The sequence below is a fragment of the Macaca thibetana genome, chromosome 12 (assembly GCF_024542745.1).
Source record: "Macaca thibetana thibetana isolate TM-01 chromosome 12, ASM2454274v1, whole genome shotgun sequence".
NCBI lineage: Eukaryota > Metazoa > Chordata > Mammalia > Primates > Cercopithecidae > Macaca > Macaca thibetana.
Window position 1 is genome coordinate 84,462,797 of NC_065589.1, and position 12,221 is coordinate 84,475,017.

General features: G+C 37.4%; 1 protein-coding gene across 13 annotated transcripts in view; it reads right to left on the minus strand.

The window, feature by feature from the left end:
- The window catches only part of PKP4 (plakophilin 4), a 228,486-nt gene that overhangs the window by 149,612 nt on the left and 66,653 nt on the right, over positions 1-12,221 (minus strand). For 11 of the 13 annotated variants that reach the window (XM_050751610.1, XM_050751609.1, XM_050751612.1 and 8 more), the window contains exon 2: positions 7,254-7,390. In XM_050751610.1, the coding sequence (XP_050607567.1) occupies positions 7,254-7,385 (132 nt within the window). In that variant the 5' untranslated portion in view covers positions 7,386-7,390. Of the gene's footprint in view, positions 1-7,035; positions 7,133-7,253; positions 7,391-12,221 lie in introns of those variants that run through there. The other 2 variants (XM_050751616.1, XM_050751617.1) reach the window with 1 other exon arrangement.

Here is a 12,221-nt window from a genome sequence, read left to right on the forward strand (position 1 = left end):
CCTCAACCCATTCCTTGACAAAGTACTTTGCTCAGAGTAGTCTTTGAATAAACAATTCTTAATTAATTAAAAGGAAGCTTAATCTAAGTATGGAGGCCCTGTAAACATGTTTACATTTTTAGTTCATTAACTGATAAATATTTTGGGCACCTACTATGTTTTCCATGTTTGCATGTGTGATCCAGTTATGTGTGAACAGCCACAAGGAGTCTGTTCAAATTCATAGAATTTAATAGTCTTCCAAACAAACCCTTCAGTGTCAATACAACCTAAAATGATGCTTCCAATGAAATCAAAGAGAACAAATACTAAGTTATTCTGAATATACAGTTGAAGACATATAAGACTGGAAGCTTTGCTAGCAGGTCCATCTGATCATTCATCAGACTACTGGAAAATGTAGACAGCTAGCCAAATGCATATGCTTGTTATTAGCTACCTCTTGGCAGTCTAATTTTTTAATGTTGAGAAGGACAACTTCTTTGGGAAGTGGGGAGTACTCAAATACTGAATAAACCTGTTGGCCATACTCTGTAGTATTCTTTAATCACAGGGACGCTTGAGGTGGAGGACACCTTGTATCGTTAACAAAATGAAGGGAAATGTTAAATTCTGACCATGGTACATGCAACTTAAGAGGACTGATCTCCTGAGAGCCATTTTAGAGTTCAGACTTCTTGAATACAAGTCAACCAGTGTCACAAGAGCTTTGCCATTTGTCCTCATTTTGAACCTCGTTTCTACAATATTATGGATATAAAGCTGTAAAATTTGATGATCCTACAAAAACCACTGAGATCCAATCTTACCTTGGGTTAGATGCTGCAGCTCAGGCACTAGAAACTTCACTATAGGTTATACACAGTAACAACAACTGCCAGGATAATTTAGTTACCAATTGGAAAAATAACTAAGTTGCCAATGGGAAAAGTCAGAAGTTTCAGGCATTGTACTTACACAGCACATTCTAGTTAAGTGACAAACTATGCTTGTTTACAGCTGAAATAAAAATTCTCTTCTGCATGTGGCTGAGGTGTGTCAAAGAGGACTATTTCATTGTAAATAAGCAAAATGGCCAAACAAAAGGAAGTTACAAAGGCAGGTGTGTAACAGTTGAGTTGTTTCAGTTCCAGAGGAATAAAGTAAATAATTGTACTGGAATTTGTTCACTTCTGGGCATTTTGCCATACAGGAAGGGTGTGTAATTACTGAAGCTAAGATATCTATGTAAAAATGAAGTAACATCAATAGGACACAGCTGGGCTTCAGATTTTCTTATTTTATCTTCAAAAAATTAAGGATCTCTGGCTCTCATTTCACTCTTTGATATTTAAATATTGCTTAAGTTAATACGGACATACTGAAGATAGAATGGTTATTTTCAAAAAAGCCAGAAAATATCTTGAAAGTGGTATTCTCTTTAAGAGCCACACAAATGAGGAACATTGCAATTTTCACTCATCAAAGATAACAAAAGCAGCACACACAGTATCTAATTTGAGACCTCACCAGAGTAAAAAGAGTGCATATAAAATTAGCATATTTTACCAAATCTATTCTTTGCTTACCAGTTCATACTATCTGGATTGGCTTCAACCTTAAATCTAGATTCTAAGCTTCGGAAATCATTAACCAAAAATAAAAGAATGTGGTTTGTGGGCCAGGCACAGTGGCTCATGCCTGTAATCCCAGCACTTTGGGAGGCCAAGGTGGGCAGATCACCTGAGGTCAGGAGTTTGAGACCAGCCTGGCCAACATGGAGATACCCGTCTCTTCCAAAAATACAAAAATTAACCGAGTGTGGTGGCATACACCTGTAATCTCAGATACTCATGGGAGGCTGAGGCAGAAGAATTGCTTGAACCCAAGAGGAGGAGGCTGCAGTGAGCCAAGATTGCACCACTGCACTCCAGCCTGGGTGACAGAGCGAGAGTCTATCTCAAAAAAAAAAAAAAAAAAAAAAAAAAAAAAAAAAAAAAAAGAAGTGGCTAAAGAGCCTGAAAATATGGCCAAGTTCAAATAGAGATCTCAATTATTCAAGCAAATTTATGACAGAAGATGAAAGACTCTAATGAATATTACATGTGCAATTCTACAAAACCAGAAATCAACTTGCACCCTACATAGAACTGTGAAAGACACTTGCAAATCCTAGCCATGATTGGCCATACTGTCTTTTTTAAAGAGTGTTTCTAAAACCAAGAGATCACATCGGAACCATTATAAAACTACAATGTATTCTACCAATTGATAATAATACCCTGCACATGGTGCTTGGCTTGCTGCTTCCTTGTGCCTGTGAGTGAGCATTCTGACACATCTAAGTAAGTCGCAGAGGGCAGCAGCAAGGCTCTTGATGAGCAGCAAATGGTTTATCAAATTCCAATTCCCCTGCATCCAAGGATGTGCTGTGCATTTCAGTGACAAATCAATCAGTTTAATCTAAAGTTTTCACAGGAAGAGGCAGGATCCTTTGAGGGCACCACATTTTTCTTTCTTTCTTTTTTTGGAGACAGGTTCTCGCTCTGTCACCCAGGCTGGAGTGCAGTGGCATGATCACAGCTTACTGTAGCCTTGACCTCCCAGACTCAAGTGATTCTCCTGAGTAGCTGGGACCACGGGCGCACACTACCACTCCTGGCCAATTTTTTGTATTTTTTGTAGAGACGGGGTTTTTGTCATGTTGCCCGGGCTGGTCTTGAACTCCTGAGCTCAAGCCATCTGCTCACCTCAGCCTCCCAAAGTGCTAGGATTACAGACACGAACCACCATGCCCAGCGCTGTATTTCTTTATCTAGTTATTACATGTAAGAGATTATGCTAGGCAGTAACCAGTATCAAGTTTGTCAGATATTTTTGAAAACTATTAGGAGATTCCTCCTTTCCTACATCTGTATTCATCATGGACTCCTGGATTCTTATTAGGAGTTGAGTTGAACAGCAGAACCTGCTAAAGGACGATCCTAATTACAGTCAACTGGTGGCTGAAGTTCTGACATTTCCTGTAATTTCAGAATCATGTCCAGGAATCACATCACCTTGTTATTCCTGTGGATTGACTTTTTATTTCTCTTAAAGCATATTTCTTAACATTTCTTTAGTAGTTGCCTCACCCAATATACATAACACTGGTGGATATTTTGTGACATCACCAAGATAACCACATCCTTTTATTCCCTAAACTTAACTTTCAACTAAATTGGACAGATGGGAAATGAAAGTTATGACACTTATGTCATTTTTTGACCATAGATACAAAATAAAATTTTATTTTGCATTATGAAGAGATAGGATTTAAATCCTGTATCAATATGGATATAGTGCAATTCAAATTGTCTTAAGAAGAATGTTCAGCTGAGTGACAAGTTTTCTAGGTGCTGTGAGACTCTCTTGCTCGCAATATTTCTGTGAATGTGGCTATAGGTTTTGTTGTCTTAATAAAACTGCAAATTGGTGACAAAGTAATCGACACTAAGTATTATCTATTCATTCCCTGCTCAAACAACCATTTATTGCAGGTCTAATATATCCATGGTGTTGGGAGAGGAGCAACCTGTAACACAGGTATAAAACAATGCATAAAACATGGCTCTATCCTTAGGTAGCTGATTATATAAATCCAAAAAAGCATACTATTAAGAGTCATGACAGTGGCATAAAGTGCTAAAAGAGATCAGGAGAGAGATTTGACTTCAGGCTGGGTATGTTTCATGAAAGAGGCAGCGTTTGAACAGAAGTAGCAAGGATTCTTTCTGTCAAGGAGCGAGGATTTTTCTGTACCTTCGCGGGTACACATCCACATGACTGACATCACTATGAGAGGTTATCACTTCTCAAAAGACATTGTAAATTCTAACATTATGCCAAAGAACAAGGAACAGCTAGCCTCTGGCACTGGAGGATTCTAGGGAAAGCATAGCCCAGTGAAGAAAGAGTTCATTGTTTTATGACACTGAATGCCCAATTTCAGATATTTAATAGACTAATGGTTTGTTAACAAGACTGCTATTGGTTGCTTGCCATTTCCCTTCCTACCAATTACCATGAATTGCCCAAGGGGAGTATGTGTGAGGTATTTTACTGGCTTAGATGTACTTTACTGAAGAACCCAGACTTTTCCTCTCAAAATTATAAGATACTACTTTGCAATTCCTTAACCAAGTGCCTTGACATTATGTTTGGGGTTGCAATAAATTAGCATGTTCATAAAATTTATTTTTATATGCTTCTTCTCATAACATATATAAAAAACTATATGTTTATGTATAGTTTTTGTGAGATCAATATGAAGTTTTTAAAGTTTAGTGTCTGCATAAGTAAACTACTGTCACAGCATAAACAATGCTCAACATTCAAAGTTTGTCTTCTGCTATCAATGTCCAAAAAAACGGCTCACTGAATCTTTAGTATGGTTACAAGTAGAACCACTAGCTCCTCCTAAGAGGAGCCTTTTCTTCTTATGCAGAAATGATAATGACAATTGTAATGTTAGCCCTTACTAAGGGCCAGGTACTGTTGTAAGCATTTTACCTAGGTTAATTTAAGGTCCTCACTATTATTATCTGCATCTTATAAATAAGCAAACTGGGAAACGAAAGGTTAAGAAATCTTTCCAAGATCACATGACCGGTCAGCAGAGAAAACAGAATGGAAACCTACTCCATGTACCCAGTTGCACTGCTAGGGTCCCTTCCTTTTGTGACCTAAGGAAACACCATTCCTAAGACACGGCTGCCACGAAACAAGGACTGTTATTTGAGATCACAGAGTGGATACCATTATGGCATGGCAGTGAGGCTTTTTTAAAAAATAATAATTATGGGCCAGGTACAGTGGCTCATACTTATAATCTTCACACTTTAGAGAGGCTGAGGTAGGAGGATTGCATGAGGCCAAGAGTTAAAGACCAGTCTGGGCAAGATAGTGAGACCCTATCTCTACAAAAAAAAATTAAAAACTAAAAATTAGCCAGGCATGGTAGTACATGCCTGTAGTCCTAGCTACTAGGGAGGCTGAGGTGGAAGGATTGCTTGAGCCCAGGAGTTTGAAGCTGCAGTGAGCTAAGAAGGTGACACTGTACTCCATCCTGGGCAACACAGCAAGACCCCATCTCTAAAAAGTAATAATAATTATGCATCCCATCTAAGAATATTGCTCTTTTGGGAATATTGCTCTTTTGGATATAAAACATGACCAACATTTATTGTAACTGCATGTAACAGTGGGCTAAGAGTGTCACACTCTGACCAGTAAATTTTAAAATCAAACATATAAGGTGAATGGTAATTAGTTTTCTTACTTGGATCTAACTTTTCTGTGCTCTATCCCATTGGGTAGATGATAGGAAGTGACATATTTCAGGAGGGTCTTAAGAAATTTTTACTCCAACTATATTTTGCCTGGTGCCACAAAAATTGCAGGGGAGCTATTTAAAACCAGGAGAGTATCTTGAAAAAAGACACAGATGTGGTATCCTGGGTTAAACAACTGAAATGCTAAGTACTTAAAATTTTTAAAAGAAATTATGTACGAAACTGCAAATATATATTAATGAACTCCAATTTCTCACAACAGGAATAGAACCAAAGACCAGAGTATAGCATCCCACTAACTAATTATATATAATAATTGTTTTAATGAATAGGATAAATACATTTTTGGCTGCCTTGAGAAGCTAGAACTCTTCTTAGCATTTCCCATAAAATACTTATTTAGAACACTATTTACTGCCAGAAGATAAAATTTTGAAGTCATTTGAGGCCATCAAGGAATTCTAGTGTCAAAATCTTAACAAGTTTCCTTATTTTCTTACATATAGGGTATATGGTCTCAAGGTACAAACAGAACGTTACCATTGCTATGTTTACTGCACACAGCTAATAGTTTTAAGTCATTTCTAAACATTCTGATAAATTTACCACATTTCACCAAAACACAGTATATACTAAGAGCCCCAAATAAATCTGAGGCTTCTCACCCTTAGCAGCTCTGTGGGTCAAATCTTGACAACTATGAAGTGCTATCGAAGAGTCCTTTTTTCTCCCCTAAAGATAATAGAAGCTTAGACGTCTATTCTATAGTTTGGTGGAAGATGAAAATTGTACTGACTATATCTTGTACCTTTTCAAACTCTTTGTGGAAAGTTTAAAAACTTCAAATTTCATTGAGGAATAAAAAAATTATTTTGACATCTTGTTACTAGAATAAACTGAAATAATTTTTCTTGAAAACATAGTTCTAACGTCAGACATGTGTCACGGTTATAGAGCAATCTTTCATGCCACATTCCAAGTTACAGCAAATAGTACAACAATAAGGTAATAAATGTTTCCTCAATCTTCGTCATCATTAGTCATCTGAGTTACTGATACTGACTTTTAAAGGAATATCCCAGCAAATACAACATTACCTATCTTGAGAAAAAAAATCCAGTGGCTTAATTATAAGATTTTTTTTAAAAAAACTTAATCTTAGATTATTTCAACAAAATAACCCTCACAGGGGACATATAATGTTTTTTGGAGAGAAGAAGCAGGAAAAAAAACAAAAAACAAAAAACAAAAAACTATCCCTGGAGCTTTAAATTTACATTTACCTTATTAAGCTTTTAAATCTTAAGAAATTAAAATTGCAGAATTCTAATTTCTCTAAGCACAACAGATAAGACCTAATATAGAAGGTTACTTGAGTTTGAAGGATAAAGAGTATTAATGCCTTAAAAAAATCAACATAAACATGACATTGAAGCAAACTGGCACAGTTCGACAAGTTTTAGAACATTAGCTCACAAAATGAATATACTTAAATTTAGACAAACACACAAATATAGCCTTTATCCAAAAATCACAGAGACAACCCTATATACTACCTATGTTAAAATGTTCAAAATACCTAACGCTATTACAGGCCTCAGGTTGCCAGAGTCCTGATGGAAAAGTCAGCACTGAGAACTATGCTTCACACAGCTTTGCGTGCATGCACACACTCTGCAATGTGGGAGAGACAGACACCGATCACCATCGAGATTGTCCTTACTTGCAGACGCACAAGTATCCTGCATGTTCCGATTCTGACTGGCACCTGGAGCAGCTCTACATGCCAGTCATCCCAATGTACTCAGGGATGTAAACACCTTATAATTAGAAAACGTGAAGGCGTCAAGGACGTTAGACAAATTTAAAACATATCCAAAGATTAATTTTTTAAAGGCATTAAAGAAATAACTCATTGCAAATTTCAATACGAGGATGTACCTGCTCCTTCACGGATGCTAGAATAGTGGTGGCTGTGGTCTCGGGTTCCATGCCTGGGCCAGTGGAGGCAGCTTCCTGGCGGGTCTGTGGTTGCCCCTCCTCCACCAATGAGGCCTGCTCAGGAGCTGGCATTCCTCCTGCAATCAAGCAGGCAAAGGGTTAACACTTTCTTCTGGGCTCCCTTGCAGGAACCGAGGATTTACAGATGGTTCCTAGCAACTACAGTAGACTATAGTCTACACACCATGATCAAAAGCTTGTTAAATTGCTAAATTTTCTAAATGGTAACCAATAAGTAAATATGACTAACTTATCAAGAAATTAAATAATAAACATTCTAGATTGCTATAGGGGTCTGTTTTCAAAGTAACATGCACACAAAAAGACATCTACAAATGTTAACTGACATGAGAAGAATGTTTTACCAATCGCAGAAGAGGTTTTTGTAACAGAAAAGAAAAAAAGAGTTTAAAACCTAAAGAAGTCTTAAAAATAAAAGTCTGCTTATTTTAAAGAAATATAATGTATTAATAACTAGCAACAAGTTCATCCTTGGTGGAGTCTTACAGCTAGCTTGGTTTCTTTAGAAGAATCTGATTATTCAAAGATAACAATGACTAGGAATGTGATGTTGAAAAGAAAATCTATTTTTTAGGCCCATAGCTTATGACAGAAGAATAGGTTCTTGGCAGGAGCTAGAGTGCTTTTCCTAAGACAACACATAGTGAGAGCAGTGTGTTTGTCAAGAGACTTACTGACCTGATATGGACTTTCTACAATTTTGGAAAACAGGGGGAATCGATGGTTAGCGTAAAGTGCTATTAAAATTTTAATAACTCATTTACATGTCAGTTTCTCTGTTTTCTTGTGAGTACAGTCTTTATCATACCACGAAACTAGTCAAGTACCTGGCATATTAAATGGTATTCAATTAATGTTCACTAAAATAAATGAATACATGAATGAAGGATGATATATTTTCATTGTCTCATTCCCGTCATTAGGTAAATTCTGCCAAGTCCTAAGATGTCCGAGAGACCCTATCTGTTTAGATGTGTCACATCGTATATTCAAATACGGACATCTGAGACTATAAACATTTTCCTCAACATTCTTCAGTTTTCTCTCGCAAATTACTCTACTATTATATATTTCAATTTAATCAATTAACTTCCACGGTCTTCAATTCTATAGTTGATCTGGGACTTGTTTCCCCATTCCCTCAAATTTCAGTATCAGTCTTCTGTTTCCAAAATAATAATCTGTAAGTAAAAGGGGAAATTACATGCCCTTTGAGCTCCCATCTTCTTCCCTACTCTCCTGGCTTCCATGTTAGTGGAGAGGGTCTAAGTTTCATGTTTCTGCTGGTGGTATTTTTATTCTTGTCATATTAATAGGCATAAATGGACAATGGATCTGATTAGTTTATCTGTGCATTTCCCCCGACACCAGCCTCATGAGTTCTCATGCCTGCTCCATCTAGCAAGTGAATTCTCAATCTCCCATTTTCACGGTGCATAAGGCCTAGATAGACTTTGAACTGCAGGATCTTCTCAGGTATGAATAGAAGGATCCTGAGACATGGAGATGAGTAGGATCAAAACCTAAGTGTCCTGGGTGGGGCGGGGGGGGGGGGAGTTCTACCTCACTACCTCACCGATAAAAATGGCTAGTTCTTTATACAATGTAATAATTTTATGACAATCTATATTTTTTAGTGTATGTGGAATGTTTATTGAGATGTAAAACAAAATATTATCAACTGAATAAAATTTTCTTTCTCTATCAAGTGCTCATTAAAGAGAAGACATAAGCTCTATAAAGGAAAAAAATGCTACACAAAGATCCTAGATTAGCATTTAAGGCAAGTAAAGATATAAAAGTATTCTAGCCATTGAAAAATTACACACCTTAAAATAAGCAGATGGTTGCAAAGAACAAAAATGTTACTATGCAACAGTGAAACAAATAATGCCAAGAACCAAAAATTTTAAATGTCAAGAGTATAATATCATGAAACAACCACTGTGTAAGAAGAAAAAGAAAACGAAAAATTCAGTGAACAAAGAGAATTTGAGAAAAGGAGAAACAGAAATGTAATTGGGGAAGTAATTATTTATTAATATAGAAGGAGTCTTACTATTAAAAAGACCTAGAATTATATTATGGTATTACATCACTGTGAGGATATCATACTTAATTTCACAATACTTATCTTGCTGACCCTGCTTCCCAGGACCAATGAGCCCAGAGGAGCATTTTCTGAGTACCACTCTCCCAGGGACTCTGACCATTAGGGGGCTCATCACCTAGCTGATGCAGCAACATAGGATCAAGGCAAAGTACAGCAAGATGTAAATGAAAAGTAGTAATGCTAAAGTCAAGAGGAGGAGGGTCAGAGACCTTGTAACTGTATAAAAGAAAGTAATATAATGCTGAGAAGCTTGGCAGGAGAGGAGATTTTCATAGACATGGATGATATCTATTCTGATTCCTCAAAGGTTAGGTCACATCACAGGCAGCCATGAAGAGTCACCAGATGAGGAGCAAAGCCAATGGTACCTGTCATTACTAAGGGTGAGACACTTCCCTACCCCTAATCTCTGGAGCAGTCTCAATATGCCACAACCAACATGGGGCAGGGGAGCGGTAACACTGTGCTGACAAGTTATAAACCTATGAAGGTTTCCTATCCATTTTCTCATAGTTTTCATAATTGTAAGATCATTTAATGAACTGGAAAGTATCAAGCTAAGACTGGAGTCACAGAATAATATTATTGCTCCATTCCACTAGCAAAAAAAAAAAAAAAAAAGGACTTATATTGTAAAGCGACTGTGAGAAATTAGGCCTCACACTTCCCTCAGTGACCTCAATTTGCCTGATTTGAGTGATCACATTCCGGAGAACTGAGAAAACTTACAGATAGGTTGCTGAATCACTTTTGAGGGTTCTACAGAGAATGAAGGCATGCCAGAAAACTGGAAGGAGGAAAATGCCATGGCTGTTTTTGGAAAAAGGGAAGGTAGACTCTTCACATGATAAACTACAGAGCTAGACACAGATCTTGGGTGAGATTCTTTAAACGATTTTATCCAAGAGGTGATTTGTGAGAAATAAAATGGGGCACCAAAGAAAAGTCATGTTAAGCTGGTCTAATGTCTGTCTGGGGCAGTGTAACCATGCAGTGTTGCCCAAACTCTAGTGGGGTGTATATGATATTAGAAGTCCCCCGTGATATTGTCATTAACATAGAAATGGGGCTGGAATAAGGGCAACTGCTGACTCCAACAATCTGTAAACAGTTGAATGAAATACATCAATCTATAGAGGTTTCTAATGTAATGCCAGAGTTCTGACCTTGACCCAACCCCACCAAATGTTTTAACCATGATATCAATACAAGTCATACACAAGTTCTTCAATGATGATGAAGAATATTGAATTTACCAGATGGAGATAAAATTAAAATACAAAAAATATACTGCTACACTGCAGTAATGAGCTGCCTCTGATGAGATTTAAAACAACAGGAATAAATACAAGGTCCTGTATTTAGGTTAGCTCAGCAGCATATTGGGAAATCAATGTAGGCATTTCAGGTTCAAGAGCAAAATGAGTGAATCATAAGTGAAACAAGACTGCCCAAACCTAAGGTGATCTTATGCTGTGTTGCTATAAATCATTAGGATGATAGGAAGGGCATAAGCGAGCTTACAACTTTCCTTCAGGCTCCTTGGGACATAACTACTTCCAGATAAGGGCGGCACATTAACAGGAATGGACACAGTGTACCCATTCAAGAGATGATGAGTGGGATGTTAAAGGGATCCAGTCATTTATTTCCAGGCAAGGGGACAGGGAGGATGTGAATGACACAGCTCCTGCTCTTTATGAGCTCAAAGCTCACTGGGAGACATGAGAGTGGTAGTTAATGGAACAAGAAGAGAAAATTTGACCTGAAGAAGAGAAGTCCAGCATTGACAAGCAGATGCCTATAAGCCTCTGAAGGAGGCTTTTTAGATTATAATCCCAAGAGCCAGACTAAAAATTAATGGTTTTGTAATAAATGTGTATTAACCTATATTATTACTGTCTTTATATTTGGAATCAAAATTAAAGGTTGGAACAATAACGGAGGGCTTTCCTTTTGGAGCTAATAGTCAAATGCTTAAAATTTCAAGAACTGACTGCCTCTGAAGGTGGCACACTCCCATGATGAGAGATCTTTAATCAGGGTCTGGATGATGATTGCAGGAGGGATAGTGTAGAAGGGATGCTGCACTGTGTGTGGCAGAAACAGTAAACTCTAAACCCTGAGGCCCACACTAAGATTAAACAAGTTCTAGATTCTAAACAGATGTGAATGTTCCTCAGGAGTTTTCAGAATGTTGTCTGCTGTGTCACACTGTCTCTGTATCAGCCATCTGAAAGCCAGGACCTAGGCTTTTCCTAAGGGAATGGTGGATGCTATTGGAAACTGTAGCATTAGCTGGTTTTCTCTTTGGCTATACAAAGCTCAGAGATGAATCTGTGACCAGCTCTTACATGTGTGGGTATGCATATCTGTGTTCTCATTTTATCCTAGCCTTTACTTAATAAACATTTTCTTTGCCCAGGTCTCTTTTTTTAAATCATACCATTAGACTAAATTCTTTTGAGGCTTCTAAGAAGCCTCCTCTGGGTTCATTGGTCCTGGGAAGCAGGGTCAGCAAGATAAATATTGTGAATTAAGTATGATATCCTCACAGTTTTAGAGGAGGGTTGACTATGAACAGCTGTGCATTTTCATCATAATCTTTATTGAACACGAAGAGGCTCATATGTGAAACTGGCAGTATAATTGTGTGTATACGCATGCAAGTATCTTAATCTTATATTCAACTCTTAGTGATTAACATGCAATTTTTCTGCTCAAGGCTGCAGACTACATATACTCTAGTATGACTACTGAAGGCTTTTTTTGGC